This window comes from Varroa jacobsoni, unplaced genomic scaffold, assembly GCF_002532875.2.
Source record: "Varroa jacobsoni isolate VJ856 unplaced genomic scaffold, vjacob_1.0 contig00615, whole genome shotgun sequence".
NCBI classification, from domain to species: domain Eukaryota; kingdom Metazoa; phylum Arthropoda; class Arachnida; order Mesostigmata; family Varroidae; genus Varroa; species Varroa jacobsoni.
The window spans coordinates 1-16,954 of NW_019214499.1; the positions used below are offsets into that span (position 1 = coordinate 1).

At 41.2% G+C, this 16,954-nt stretch overlaps 1 protein-coding gene across 1 annotated transcript; it reads right to left on the minus strand.

Annotated features, from left to right (window-relative positions):
• Positions 1–3,052: 3,052 nt before the first annotated feature.
• LOC111271436 (uridine phosphorylase 2) lies at positions 3,053–3,802 on the minus strand (the record flags this gene model as incomplete). The annotated part of the gene is made up of 1 exon (XM_022852221.2): positions 3,053–3,802. A coding segment is annotated over exon 1 (750 nt), but the record flags the coding sequence as incomplete, so codon positions are not given.
• Positions 3,803–16,954: the final 13,152 nt, after the last annotated feature.

Here is a 16,954-nt window from a genome sequence, read left to right on the forward strand (position 1 = left end):
TCAATTGAAAACTGGTATAAATACACCCGTGACAGGTTAGAGGATAACGTACTTAATCGCTAATCTTAGGGATAGTAGGATGATCTAGGTTCAAATCCGAGCATAGGAACACTTCGTTTCGCGCCTAGAGCCAGCCGTCTGATGAAACGATTCACGACGATGCCAGACGTAAAAACTCGAGACGAAGAAAGGTATATTGTAGATGCATCTACAGTTTTGATTCATTGGCCTATTTCAATTTGCATGCGTTTGGGTAGTCTGTAAAAAAAGCGCCACTGAAGTAGTGTCCTAATACGTGGGCATAGCTACTGACACAGACAGACGAACAATTAAAGACGGGAGTACTCTAAAGAGAAGATTAGTAGATCAGATGATAAATATCAGGCCAGTTCAACGGTGTTTTTTTCGTATGTGCAGAGCCTTTGACAATATGGCAGTACAGATTATGATTAGATCAAATCTAACTGATAGAAAGCATCGCTGAGAGGTAACTTTGCTTTGCAAAAAAGCCCCCACATCTGGTGCTCCCGTTACTGTCTTAGCACACATACATGAATTTCATTAACATACTAACGGCTGACGGAAATTGCTAGATATTTCCTAATTACAGATAAATATATGACAAGTGATTACAAACCATTACACTGACGGACTGCCGGCTCGAGTTGCGTTATATCGCAATACCTTTTAGTAATAAAAATGTTTTTATTTCTTCCGCTTAGCACGCCATTTATCAATGTCAAGTTTGATAACAGCGCAAATATATTTAGCTGGCCATACGATGCCTCATCTGTAGGTAACCTATCCTGTAGGTAGTGTTATTTATTGTGAAAGACGGATGACACTTTTGGAGTCCTGTTCCTTTTTACCTTAGATATTCTATGAACCTGGTTTAACGTGATTGGCAAAGCAGCCAGAATAGACGTTAGTAGGTACGTTCGTTTAACGTGCCGTGACCAATAAAATCGAGCTGCCTTACAGCTTCGTTTTCGTATGGCTTCGTTCAAGTCTTCTTTTTCTTAGCTCACCTTCTCAATTACTTTGCTTCACTTACCTCCCTACTTTTAACTTCCCCTGATCTCTCAAATGCAAATCACCCGGGTGGTAGCGCCGATTACAACAACAGATGAGACGCGTTCGAACTACGATAATAAAGCGGAACATCGATACTTTACGCAGTTCCATCTGCGAAGAGTGTATACGAACCTATGTTACTGTACCGTAGCAAGCGCATAGGTGCAAGAGCGCACGTAATTATGGTTAAACGTTAGTTACGGTACAGCCAAACGCATTCTTCAAAGCACGTCGACGCATTGGCTGCCACCACTCGGAAGCATTCGCTCCAAATGGGGCCGACTAACTGTCGGCTACCGGCCGGGTTATCTCTGTATTCTCAACACGAACAACCAGTTTCTCCTTACTGCCTGACGCTGCCGCCGCCATAGTTATGTACGAACTTCCAATAACGCTCGTGGGTCATGGGTTCAGCCGCGAGGTGCGGCTGCCATTGCCTAATCCGTGGTGAAGGTCCAAAGCCCCGGCGCCTCGTATCCCCTGCAGTACTCAGCGCCGAGTAGCATACCAGCGCACACGCAGTTATCACAAGCCTTAACGTCAATGAATCGCTGCTGTGCCGCTTACTAGGGCTGGGCCTTTTTGCCTATTCGTCTATTCCTAGATACCTCCTGCTTTAACAGCGATAGCTAGGCAAATGGGCTAGCGTTTGCTGGGCTTGCCGGAAGGACGGCTGACCCTTTACCTGCCGATGGAGTGCAGTGGCAGCAATATGAGCAACGGCGCTATCTGTGATATTGAGAGTCGCTACCGCCACTGCGGAGTCCGTGGTTCGCTCATTCCCCCATTCTCGTGTTCGCTTCAGGGCCTTTAACCGCGGCAAACCCCGCTCCCCAGCGCTGAGTTAACCTCGGCTGCTTGGCTGGTCCCGAAACTGGCGACTTGCGCGCTCTAACTCCGCCCTGTTTCGCCGTCCAGCAGCCCCTGGAGTTAGCGGTAGTCGGCAGCAAGGCGGCGATGGTGTTCAGCAACGACACCGGTAACAACGGCAATAATAATAATGATGATGATCATCCTGATGATGTTGGTGATAACATGACGATGACAACGACGCAAGCAGATAAGTTTTATCGTAGAAATTACGCGATTATAGTTCGTCCATTGTCGTCATCGAACTGATGGACACACCTACCAAACAAGCTGGCGGATGAGCTTCGTCGAACCCCGCTGAATCTGACTGGATATCTAGCTTTCTGCGTCTGTCTACTTTGTAGATGAGCGAGCTTCCTGGATAGCGCTGCACGCGGTGCCAAACATGGCATACGACAGCTCGCCTGATGCTATGACAGCTATGCCTGAGTTGTAGAGCAACTACGTGCAGAAAGTGGCGACCCTTTAGAAAATGGGAACGAGCGAGAGGTTTACCTTACGATCAAACCCCTATCGCTCCCCTTGAATTAACCTATTCCATTGGGGGTAAGCGCTGCTGAAGAATGTATGCGTTTGAACATTGTATTAGTTTAGAATGGCCTATAGACAGCTCACCATAAAAGCCGAAAGGAATCTAAAGCGTAGCTCACAATCATTGGCTAAATTGTGATAATAACAAAAGGCCAGGAAGTGATCACCAATTACGTACATCGTAATAAAAGCTAGAAGGGATGAAAATTGGGGTAGAACTATGTTCGTGATTTCAAGTTGGTGTTTTATTCCCAGAGATGCCTATTACTTGATGTGGAATGAAGAAAGAGTAAGTTTCACTGAACAGAGCAATTCACATATTTATTATGACTATTAACATGGCTGGCAGTGATTTCGTATATGAATAGATGTATTAACGGCGTTTTTTTTCGCTATACTTGATAGGGCTGTATAGCACCCAGTCCATGTCACTAACCCACACACTTCAATTTCCGCGTAAAACCTTCGAAATATACCCGCCAACTACTTTTAAAGGTCTGTCCTGCCACTGAAGATGTAATTTCTCGTCTCCAGGCATTTGATCAGACTCCAACCTGTTTAACATTGTAACACAAACCAGGGCAGCCGGGACTCTGGCATGAGCACACATTGCCGCGAATAAAGAGGCCTCCATTTCGATATTACGCACACCGAGAGCCTGTAGCTTCTGTAAAAACTGAATCTTTCTTGAGTAATCGTAGTGACAGAAGGCACCATCAAGACGACCCTGAGATTCATAGAAATCTGTTGCACACATCGTTTTTCCGTTGATTATGGGAATGTCAGGGAACATTTCAAGGCCATGGGTTGTAATGGTTTCCGCAAGTTTTTCGTCAAGGGTACAGGGCCTGGCAACAACTTCGCCCAGAATATGAAAGTGATGATTCTCCCTTAAAAGATCATCGACTACCCCTGTGCTCACCACAACCGTTCCTCCGGCGACACCGACACCCCCGCTTGTGCCCAGTCTTATCATCGTTATGTTTCGACACTTCGCGTACTTGAGCAGTTTGAGTAACTCGTGCAGAAGGATACTAAACGACGGACAACCCATTCCATGACTTGCGGAAAGCACAGGACCGATTTTAAATATGGAAAATCGACTGCCGTGTCCGGTAAGGTCTTGCACTTTATGGTTGACATTTAGCAGTCTCTTCATATGCTCGGCGAATCTCAGCATTCTTTGCGAGGTTCCACCCATACAGACGAAACGCACATCCGAAAAGAGTTTTTCAAGATCATCTTTTGTGGACAAGCCGAGGTGGTACAAATAGTCTGTTTCCAAATAGTCAAGATGCGGGTTTTGCAATTCTACCCCATCAGCCATCTTCACCGTCCGATGCCTCGATCTATTTAACTGACCTTACAACTGGCGGTATAACGACAAATTACCCTTTCTTTAGTGGCAAGAAGAATAATCGACTTTGTCAGAAATCTCGATATACCTAAAAACTGTTGTACGGGCATATACATCGCAGGTAGGTTAGCTGAACGAAAAGGAACTGTTGTGTTCGACTCTTTTTTTAACAACATTTGTATGGATTTGCAGTATTCTATAGGTTACTTTTACTATTTAGAACGAACTTGCGGAGCGAATTCAAGCACCAGTGACTAGATTAGCAAAATTAAAGATTTTCTATTTCGTATAAATAAAAGCCACACCCTCCATTGTGTATGCTTTGAACACAGCGCTTGGAAGTATTCCTAATAATTATTTAACATTTTGCCTTTTTATAGCCATTTGGTTATTTGTTGCTCATTTGGAGATGCCTTTGCCTATGAATTGTTCTAGTCAAGACATCGAAGGAAAACGTAGTTTCTCAATGTCCAGTGTAGAGGGTTTTTAGCTATCAGAAAATCTTTAGCCAGTTTTTGCTTAAATAGTCCAACAAGATTATTTCATATAGGATATTTGACAGGAACAAACTGGGTGACAGATAGACCTACAGCTATATAGATATATATATATATATAGGTGTACGGTACGGTTTATTGACGAATCAAGCTTTTCCAATTTCGAAGAAAGTGAATCAATTCAAATTCATAGTGCTAAAGCAATCTTGCAACCAATGCGGTAATGGGTCACTGGCATTATGGAACGGGGATACGCATGCTGAACATCGGAAACTCCAGCGTGCAAAAAGGTCACGTAAGCAGCTGATTTGCTATTGTTGTCTCCGCGATGAATATTTACAATTTGACAGAGATCGAACACAGGATATGGCGTTTAGTGCGGCGCATTTGGAAAGTATTATATACATACTGAGCAAACAGTTGATACCTAAGAATGGAGTACGATTCATTGAAAATACTGCCATCTTTCGCCATGGCAAAAGGTCTCCAGTTAAGATGGCCACCCTGACAGGTTTTGGTTTCAGTTCCGCTTTAAGACACAAGCCCGCCAAAGTTCTCGATTCATAGCGTTGATGCTAATAAATGAAATACAAAAGAGTACAGGTCTGTTTACAAACTTTTTTAGATTTTTACTTCTACATAACCTTCACTAGGTCATTATTAATCTTTGCGTCTAAAGGAACGCTAGGCCACGACCGAACGCATCGTTTTTGTCGACTTAAATGTGTCGTGTTTAGCTGAATCTAGTATTATTTTGACGACAAGACTCATACACGCGTCAAACCGCACACCTCGAATCAAGTTCCTGGAAAAAGTAATTTCCATGTACAGTCATTAGGTGGCGCCAAGACACTTCGTGGAAGTGTCCGGTAAAAGAGGGCAGTCTTTGTATGATTCGACTCCTGCAGATAAAGCATACAAACAAGCGCAACGTCTCCACTTCTTGTGGACGATCTAAAGCTCACCTCCAAACAGTCCCTGTAAGAATATTATAGTCATTATCTGTTAGCTATTCATCCTTTTGTCTTTCCATTCGAAGCGAACTTCACTCAAAAGCCACTCGACAGCTAGCGACAAGAATAACCCCTTTCTATTGCGGGAGGAGTGAAACGATTATCGACGATACCCCTACCACCCGTACGTTGTTAAAGTAATTTAGTCTTTAAGCGTCAACAATGATTTTTTTCATACGCGGAGAAAAAAACAGCTCGATTTACAGGCGTTTCGAGCCGCTGTCACTATGGCAAACGAAAGCAAATTAGACCTACGTCACTGGACAGTGATGAAATGCAGAACCTGCACGTCATGTCGAGTCACACGATTGCAGTATACGTTGTCTTATGTTCGGTGCAGAAACGAAGCCTGACTAGATCCTTTTTTCATATTGCCGCAGGAAAACTTCGACGAAATAGATAAGTATAGCGCTCTTGTCTATTATTCACGTTCCGTCTTCTACTGTTCACGAGTAGAACGAAACGCTTTGAAAAAGCGCGAGTTTATACTGAAATTGGCCTTCTTACCGTCTAAGTGAACTTTATTCTCGCCTAGGTCGATAGGCAACCAATTTTAGCACTAATATATATATATATTCGTCAACGACCGTGGAAACTAATAAAACCAGAAAAGCTACCATCGAGATGCTTTAGGTCGTATTGTTCGCGCTGTCGGGATCAAATGGCTTTCATTAGTCGGCCTACAGCGACAAAAAACTGCAAACAGCTAATGTTGACGGGCAAATTTTTTAAGCATTAAACTGATTCTATTCAGACCAGTAACTATCACTATGATTCTCTCTTACTATGCCTGATCTTAATTTCCTGAACATGACTAACGCAAGTTCCTGATTTCTGTTTATTGGTCTTCCTTTTAACTCCTAAAACTTGCATATTAATGCTATCCAGATCCCGGGTGCTTGAAAACCATGTTATTTGGGCCCCGCTAAAACGTCCACTTACGGTAGTATCGACGCATGTACATGCGAGCTGACGTGGGCCCAAATGCAATTGTTCCTGTCCGAGGGCTAGCATAGACACGTTGTTAGGACAACGAGATACACCTTATTGTGGCTACATCCAGAAGTTACCCTTGAGAAATAAAGACTTTAAAACCGCGATATAAACGTTGGATTGCGCTGACGGTACTTAACTGCGCAATAACTAGGAAGGACGCCATCGCGCCGCCTATCTTCATATCGAGCAGGGAGGGCGATGGATAGAGACAGTGAAAAGCGCTTGATTTAAAAGGATTATTATCCGAATTATATATCGTTTAGTAGATCTGGGAACTACTTAGCAAAAAGACTCCTGGTAGCTGGAACCAGTTCGATCTACCAAAAGAATATTGCTATCACCATCCTTTTATATTCTGAAGGTTGCCACAAATAGAAAAACCTATTATTCGAAAAAGGGTTGGGATCTTATTCGAGATTAACAATTGTGCTACAAACTGCGTACCTTAGCGCCGTGCTGACATACATAGATGAACTAGATAAAGGGGGTTATGCCCAGTTGTCCTCATCGGTTGTGCTTGGAGCCTATTGGCAGGGTCAAATTTAAATGTGGGGATTGCAATCGGCCAAATGAGTCTACTAACCTTCGACTATTAATTAGATACGTCTGATGCAGAAGTGGAAAAGCGTGAGCTTAGGCTATGGTTTTTTGTCAACTTCCCATGATTCGTGTGTGATATAGCTTAAGACAAATACAACACCAAAGAAGATATCTTGTCGAGAGAGATTTAGTGAGCCTGAGATAATCAGAAAATTTTCGTGCCTTCAAAGTGTTGGTAAGACAGAGACTCTCATCGAACGGACCGTCTCACAGATCACTGACTCGGCGTCATCAACCCCCATGCTATTTCTAGAATTACTTTTAAATGTTACATCATGGAGGCCCTAAAACGCGACTCCGTACGCAGAACTCGAAATACTTTATTTAAATTGTGCATTGCATTCAAGTATAAAGCAGGGCTAAATACCCTCTCTGAACTATAATGGAAAGACGGCCATGACATTTCAAGCAACTTCGATTGTATGTCTTAAACCGACGTTGTTTTGTACCATTGCATCAATTCAAACTGAGTAGTCAGAGAAGGCACTGACCCAGTACAGCATCGTTTGCTGCTATTTTATAAGCATATGAATTGTCAATATATAAGGCAGACAGTGACTGGTAGGCTTGTGAAGACCTATGGCGACACGTGGACCAAATCATCATCCATCGAATTAAACCATAGTGATCTGAGCAGACGCGTAGATTGTACACCTGTTGCTAACGGTTTGGGGGTATGGCCTGTTGATGGAACATCCAATAACCCAGCGATTCAATTCATAAGGCGTTGTACTGGACTTCTCAATATTTCCTTATTTTCTCGGAACTGACAATTAAGAAGTATGCTAACAAGTGCGTGTACGAGCTTGTCAGCAGCATCTGTTTACAAACTTTTTTTTTCGGTAGTGTGTTTCTATAGTCATCAATTGTACGTAAGTGCAAGCAGCTGAGTTCTATAAGTCATATGTATATATATATAGCACAGCTTCAAAACCCGAGCAAGTGATTGTGCGCCAAACAATAAAGAAAAAGCGGTAGCGTGTTTTTAAGTAATGCTCATTAACTAGGAGTGACGAACCAGCTAGATGTATCATTTATCGAAAGCCATTTTTAATAAACATAAAATACGGTGCTTATCATGACAGTTTTTTGGTCCCTAGCAAACAACTATACGGCTAAGGAACGTTCATTCTCACGGCTAGAATTTAATGTTTCTCAACATATGTATTTTATTGCTTTATATATACTTAGAGATTATTTACTAACGTACATTTAAAGGTGCAGCTATTTCGATAACAGTGTAACCCCAATTTTCCTGGATCTGACCGTAACAAGAAAATGGAAGTGTTTTTTCTAAACGTGGCGCAAAGTATCGCGGATAAACTGTATTGTAGAACCTCTTTTGTACTCTGATTACTTGCAAAATATATTTCAAACGCTCTTCATGATTTGATATTTGCGATCGTTACTGCCCGAAATTAACTCTGAGCAGTTCCAATATGGAGAGAAGACGCTATATTACTGCTTGAAAGACGCATCTTCTTCATCAAAAGGAACGAAAATTATCGTGTTTGAACAAGTATAGAGCTATTGGGGATATCACTATGAAGAACGATCAGTCTGATCGTATTTACTGAATTCTTCGTGTACAGCACATCAAGCCATGGTATATAATCAAGGCTGTATCTGTGTATAGACATATAATGCATCTTCGTATCGTTTAGCCTAGTATTTGGGTACGGACCAAAAAAAATGTCTGCTGATGATCTTAATTGGCTCGTGCATTACTAGATTCGTACCCCTTAGGGCTACAAAGGACTATTCCAGCACAGCATACGTATTACCTACACGTAGGTTATCTGCTTGACATTGTCTTTTTATATATTTAAACCTGAACCTATTTAGCCTATCATTGAATGTGAGAAAAAATGAGAACGGACATGTGGTTTTCATAGAATATATACGATCCAGGGGAGGAAATTACATTTTTCGGTGTTAAATTTTACTTTGGTACTCAGAACGGACGAACGCGACTTTATAATTAACGTGGCATATATTAATTGGTTAGATACAGGGAGAATAGCCCATTCTAAACTATGTACTATGTATTTTTGCACGATTCACTATCGCTCGTATGGTAACGTAAAAGCTATTATGCTGACACGTCTTTTCGTTCTATTTCCGCGTGTCTTTAGCACTGTTTGACAACGTAAACTGAGGACTGACTTTGAAGTCCATCTAGCTGACGTTGTCAATGATTCTGGCCTTCGGCGCATAGTTTTTTCGAATTCACGAACAAGACCATTCCCGATCTATCGTTTGAATAGAGATCCTTTGAGTGAACGAGCTGTTTCGCTTGCACTGCCACTTATATAGAGCAGTACGCCTTAGATAGTTGAAATTGAGGCTTTTTCGAAACTCAATTGAGAAAGTGATAGAACTGCAGCTATCTGAAGCGAGGGGTCGAATTTAAGTAATATAAATGACGGTGTAGTATATTTTTAAATAAATAGACATGGTGGCAATATACAACTCGCAAAGATACTGCAGTATTTAGTCACGATGTCAGAATCAGCGTGTGCAAGCCAGGTAGAAACATGCACCCTATATAAGGACAGATCTATCATTTCTAGTAGGATAAGGTACATGAATAGAAATATTTGCAGTAGGTATTTAGTTCTACAACGTCCCGTGACAGCGCAGTGGTAGCGTTTCTGGGCTTGAGAATGGACGCAGATATAGCGCACTCCGTCATGGTTCTGAAGGCAGCATTCACGAGTCAGTGGTCAGTATCTGCCTACGTAGAGTACAATACGTTATCATTGTAGCGTGGGTTAAAACTCATGCATGGTAAACAGTAGTTATCTATGGTGCCTAACAGCGGTACAAAACGCAAAATTTAATACTGGTCTATATAAGCGCTCAACGTTTCATTCTTCATTGTCATTAATTCATTGGATGTATTAAATTTTCATGTAATTTTGTGTGTCTTGGGCAGCTATAGTGAGTAGCTATAGAGAAAAATATTCATAGTCGGTTTGGATATTGGTATCGTAACTATTTATTTATATATCTATAACACACATGTGTTTACACAAAACATATATAACATAAATAACAAAAACAGACATATCTGACCGTGAAGCACAAACGACACTCAACGACAGTTGTGAGTTTATTAAGCTATATTACTGCAACGATTTCGGGCGAACGCTTAGGAGGGCCTTCTCTTAGGTATATTAATAAAATGAACAAATGTACGAATACAATTTTCATGTATACAACGAGGTAAGAACGAAGAAAAGAAACGACCAGGCGGCCATTGGCCATTTTTTATTATTTTTAGTCAGCAATCTTGTTATTCCAACAGTGCACGACCCGAGTCATTACCTCAGCCGATGATGTCGCCGAAACAACAACTCAGTAAGGATTGTCTTTGTGATAAGATGAAGTGACGGAAGGTAACGATGGAATGGTCTTAATGTAACTGATCAAGTTACCGTAATTTTATCATAACTATACATAAGTTATTTCTATCTATCTACGTTTAGCATTCGAATCATAGCTGCGACTTTACGCGTTCGTTTTGGTACGCCCAGCTTCCGACAGAGATTTAATACTGAAGACGGCTAGGTTATCAGTGTTTTTGTCAGTACTTACGTACTGGCATGGCAAAGCCATCTTGAAATCGGAAATAATATAACGCGGAAACATGAGCAGTAACCATAGTGATAAATAATTATATCTGAAAGCCTACAAACTGTGTCAACAACAAGTAACGACCGGTTCTCCTCAGCTAAAGGCTACCCTGTAGCCGAACTTGGGTTGTCACGTTCGCCTCTTTATGTGCTATTAATAAAAAAAAAAACATTTCAGACCAACACGCCGCGTGCTTTCTTTGTATTTTCAAAGCATTTTTCATAGCTTTTCAGAGTCATTCTTCTGTATGGCAATTGTCAAACAAAGGCCGGTACAGCCGTCCTGCGCGAGTTTGAGAGGGAAGTCCTTTTGCACTTAGCATATCCTCTAAACCTCGCGCCAACAGACTGCAACTTTTCCTGATTACTACCAAATTAACTTAAAAAACAGTGGACCTATATGTGTTTTTCTCCAGTATACATGGCCATAGCAACGCTCAAAATTGGATCAACGACAATTGCCCGTTTATACTTGCTATGACAACAACTTAAAAAGATGCTCATTAGCCATTTAGAGCACGCCGCCCCTTAAAAGTACATTTAACAATAAGGAAGTCCTGAAAAACTCAGATCAGACTTAAACATTTCCAGCAAGGTGGAATGAAAAAAATTGCTTAAGAAGTGGAAAATCGTTGTAGAAGTTTGCGAGGAATACATAAAAAGCTAATTTGCTGGAAGAATTTCACTCAAATGCGGTTTTTTTTTGTGCTTCAAGGAAAAACCGTTATTCCATGTGTCCAGTAAGTGTGTAAGTTACCGAGTATATCTTATTTTGTTTCTGTGGTATGGCGCTAGGGAGCTTTCTCTTTGCTCTACAAGGGTACTGGTCGTCCTTTTGTTCGCGCATATTTTCCGATGAGTCTAAACTGTAAAAAAGGGTACTGCTTGTAAAGAAAATGTGCACTTTTGGCACAGGCTTTATTCTGGCGTCAACAAACTGTCAAAACGCTTCTACAGCTGGGAGATATAGACCTACGTAACAGTTATTTTTGTGAAAAAAAAAAAGTCTAAGTTGATTCTATATAACTCTGAAAGTTGGATAGGATGCGTTGATTAAGTCAATTAGAAAAGGGAAGGAATAAACACTAGCGCCACATGTATTCGTCGAACTTCCATATACACTTAGGTATAATATAGCTAAACTTGCACAAACGTCCGCAAGTATCGGTACGAACCTTGTTGTGAGGCTGCTTGCAACAGTGCTCCTGTCTACTTTGTTAAGATGTCGAATCACTCTCGTAGACTGCCCCGTTGGCGTGGTAGCGCGCCATATTCCTACCTAAGAAGCTCCAAAGAAGCTGAGGACCAGTAATTCTTTCAAATTACTTTATGAGGGGAAGGTAGAAGTAGTCCTAACGTTAAAGCGGGAGTGGAAATAGGTATGCCAACGCTCATCTACGAGTAAGAAGCGCATACAAAAGTATTTTTATTAAATGTGTTTATTATTTGATAAATAACGATGTCATAGCATTGAAGATGAATAGTATCTTTTGGTACTAATTAAGGCAACATATCTTTGATTGGGTAACATTTTATTTTTATAATACCAATAGCATAGTTATACTGTGTTTCGGCTTTGCGAATCTGACTCAGAAGTTGAAGTCATTGACCTGCGGCATTTTGAATTCCGTTGGCGCTTCGAACACACGAAATTTTTAAAAACATTCATATCGAAAAGGGAATTGCGTAGATCAGCAAAGTACGTGTGAGCTCAAATATAAAGTCCTGCCTCCTATTGTGTACGGTGCTACCTCACCATAACTAACCATAAGTTTTTGGGCGTGCGAACGTGCATTTTCAAATTTGGGTCTCATAGTCGCTGTCTGCAGAACTAATAGAGTGTAAGACAGAAGTTGCGAAAAATGCCTGACTGCTTTGGTAAAGGGTCGAATAGGAAAGATGTCATACGATGTAATGCAGTGGTAGGCTGGAGCAAAAACAAAAAAGCTGAAATGTATCCATTTAACGTTCGCCATAACTAAAAATGGCCGCTTAGGAAAACTCGTTAGTCAAGATATAGTGGTGGTCTTTCACTGATGAGTGCTCTAGGCCCTAGGCCTATTCAGGAGTTCGGTGGACTGTTCACACCCTTTTATACGGGTGTTTTCGAGGACGTGTTTAAGGGTCACTCGCTGTGGTGTGGCTGGTTTATTTGCCGAAAAGGTTGTACTCAAAAGGGGGACCATTTGCAATGCAGACAGCGACTGGCCACAGTGTCGTTGTTTTTTTCGACTATGATGTGATCGATCCAAAGCCTACACACCTACCATTATTACTAGAATGACGATTTTTTAAAAAAAAACTTGCTTCTCTGACGAGAAGCTTCTACTCACGAAGAAGAGAATAAATTACAATGTCTTCGAAAACAATTTTGCGGTGATCTTACTGCACCAGGAATGTTCGGAACCCACATCAGTCGCTGAGACTTTATTTTGCATCAAGAGAAAAGTTAACTGCCAAGGCAGTAGCGATCATTAGGTTAACAGTAACGTACATCAGTGCGTCACAAGGATAACGGGAAAAAAGTCACTTATCGAAGACGTTCTCAAAGAAAGGGAAAGCCTTGAGAGCGAGCGGATGGCAAGGCTGATACGGAACACAAATCTCGCTGCTTTGAACGGACTACGGGACTCACAGATTGCACGAGCCTCCACCCTTGCGGGACTGAGCATTTATCTAATAAGGCCAAGCGCTTGGTTTAAGTGTGACCTTTACTATTTGAATGTCCTTCTAGCCGCTACATCTCCTATTCCTCTATAAAACTATATGAATGCTGATAGAGACACAAGAATGCCCTTAAGGCAGGGTTCCAAGCTTGCTGGGCTATTCTCTGCGAAGCGAATTCAACCATTGGAAGTGAGGCTCTAGGATGCGTTTGAAGAGTTGTCCTATTTCGCAGCGATAATGCATTAACGCCCCATTTTACCTTTCTGAAGAAAAAGAAAGAATCCAAGCATATAATGTTCACTCTTCTAGCTATCGCCTCTGCCTAACATTAGTGGACTATCCGCATAATCTTGACTGGAATTGTCTATAACAAAGGAACATATTTCATATAATGGTAATGAAAACAGTATCGTTGTTTTACTCGTCAGTTTGATAGCTCAGCCAGAGCCAATTTAATTGTAGCACGCAGTTGAGCAAGTGTCTTTCATGGTACTGATGGCATCATTGGCCTCTTAGCATCATTCTTGAAAACACACGTTGACAGAGGAAACTGTGTAGATTAGCAAAAAAAACACACATGAGCTAAAATTTAAAGCCCTGTTTATTGCTGCCTTCCTGCTTCGAGGAAGGTTAGGCAGTTACCAGTGTAAATAGATGCTATACCTAAAAGGATAGTTTCATTTATAGTGCCCGCTTGGGAACGTACTCTCGATCGAGCCAGGCCGGTCCGAAACAATGCTCTCTATACCCATAGTGTGTCCTGATGTTTTTGCTCTGCCATCATTTTGGAACTTTGATCATCTACTAGAGTTCGACATAGGCTGTTTTCATATGTGACGCATGTGTACTGTACAAGGTTAACTTCAAAGCAATAAAAAATAAATTTTATAAAAAAATAAAGTTTCTTCAAATTAATGATGTTATCGTTAAGACGTCGATGTCCGTACATCTGTTTTTTTACTGGACTAAGGTAGAAAGTTTACAACTCTATTGCATTATGTGGTTAATCATAGATCGACTATGCACACTAAGGTTGCCACATATGTATATTTCATGGTAATTTGTATGCCCAGCCGATTTAACTAGATTTAATGTGATTATCTTTTACGGGATTAGTAGTTTAACTTGATTCAAAATTAGTCAGACATCCCTGTTGATGTCGGAAGCTATGTGAATGAGTGAAGCACGTGCGGCTTATAATCTACGACGCCATCTCATCATAGTTATATGTTCATCTTTTTATGCATCAATATGTTGGCTGGCTGACCGTGTGTTCTTCAGTCTATCGGACGGAACGTTTTGCTTGTTCGATTGGGGAAGCGTTAGATAAACGCTATAACGTAAGCCGTAATCTTGACCGCAAAAAGAAGTGTCCGTATGATAGAACTTTTCTCTCAGTGAATACTGCCGTTTCAAAGAGGTCACTACTCAACGAGTACTTGTCGTTAAAAGTATCCATTAATGCAGCGTATCGTTGACAACGACTATGGGGATGTTCTTAAGAACATCTTGAAGTATTATAGCCTGTGATGTGAATGGTACGTCGAGTCAGAAAGTTGCATTCAAAAATATACCGTTGACAATACAGCCGACAGTTGGTTAGATTTCTTCCTTTTGACTACAACAGTTGTTGGATCAAACCCGACAACCCTGTCTTGACTAGAATTTCTTAAACGCGACGTTAACCAGAAGCCTTCACTTAGGAAAATATATTATAGACCTCTAGCGAAACAAACTCATCAGGATTTTCGGTAAATGTTTATGTATGTCAGGTTTCATTGACAGACGTTCTCCGATTGTCCGAAAACTGATACAGTATCGCCTGTGGCGCCGATGTCCATCGCCAAGATATTGCCTAGCACAGAAAACGCATTGCACAGGTAGCAATGGCTATTGGGTTAACAGAACCAAACTGTAGGTACAAATGAAATCGCATAAATGCTCCAACTTGTAACGCTATCCTGCACCATAGCTATACTCGAAACAGGGATCAGAATAAGCACAGACAGGCAGGTATCTGATCTTGTGAAGTAGAGAGGTTACGGGAAGAAGGGGAGGGATGCTTTCTTGTATATAGGGTCGCTAGATAAATTGGCCTAGTGCTAATAACGTGTCATTCTAGCAAGCCTTCATTCGCTCGAAGAGATGGTAAAACTGTGTTTTTACCACAGGTCTCTCTCTGATGTACAGAATTTGTGGCTTACTTAACTTACTTTTTCCGCAACCTCAGCTGAGTGTTTATTTTATGTTTATACTCCCTGTAACACCAAAGGCTATTTTTAATAAATTCGGCCTTGTGCGCTTCATTTTGCTGACTTCCGTATATATAGTCCTATGTAAGGCCGATTGAAAGGTACAGTGAATAAAAGATTGACGTCGAGGCACATAGGGCTATTGATATATTCTATTCTTTCTTCGGAAATTTGGAGTTTCCGTTAAAAGAAAGCAAACCCTTCGAAGCATTCGCTTCTGGAATAACAGTATTTGCCTAAACAACTCTGACAAGCAGGTTTAGGTTTTCTGGTTCAACTCCAACATCCACTAGAGCGTTCGAAAGTACATGACTGTGCTATCTAATCTATTTTCTAACGCCAATAGAACATTGACAATGACCGCGTTTGCTTTTCCCGGGACTTCACATAATTATACAGAGCCTTATAGACTGGAAAGAAAGAAAATGAGAAATACTGCACTGTCGAGGTTCTAACTAGTGGAATATAGCTGCCCTCTGCATTGAGGGCTTTGCTATTAGCCGATCAGCTAATGAGATATACTTTTGAAAAGTCCTATGGGGACGTTTTAGGGAATATGTTTGGAAGTCATTGACGATCGTGTTGCTGAATAACTCCTATTTCAACGTTCAAGCGGCGTTTGGCCTTGCCACTGCAAGCAGTAGGTGCCGAAGCGGAAAAGTGACTTTTGTATCATAACTAAATGTTTATCAGTAATGCATCCATCCATTCAAAACTGATCGTGGCTCCCCAAAGGGAAAGCTCGTGACCGCGGGCTATCCGGCAATATATTTGACGTTTGAATACTACTTATCTACATCATATACACTATAGCATCACATAATCAACACCATGTAAGCCAACAACAATTTCTCCGTCAAGCAGAAGACAATAATTGTTTTTGGGTTGAAACATGTTACACCATTACCTAAACACAGAACGCAGTTCAGCGGTCCTGACTATGCACTGACCTCGAAGTTTTGAAATACAGCAATGCTAGCCAGGCTTATCTCTACTGGAAGAAGTATTTTTGTTTTCCACTGTTTAATGGGTTGTTGCTCATACTTTACAGCTGTAGACAGAGATTCCTGAAGACTAAAAATATAGTTAGCTTACTTCGTTACCCGGAACAGAATGGATCGTCATAACAGTATCAGAAGCAAAGCTTCCGATCTATTTAGAGTGATACTGAAGATTTTGACAAGCAACAAGTTGCCGGCAAACATGCTAATATATGTTTTTTCCAGATTATCTAAAAAAGTGTTCTTAGCCGTCAAAAATTGTAACTTGCGTTTTCATGCAGAATACTCGGTTCATATTTTCAATATGATGCTCAGTCAATATCCTCGTATCTGGGAGTCTGCGGTACAGCAGAACTTCAAGGCCGCTAGCAAGTCTTCCTGTCTTGTCGCCGATTAGCGGACTTCACAAAATATGCTGTAAGCTGCTAATCTCACTCTCCTCACCAAGGACAAAAAAA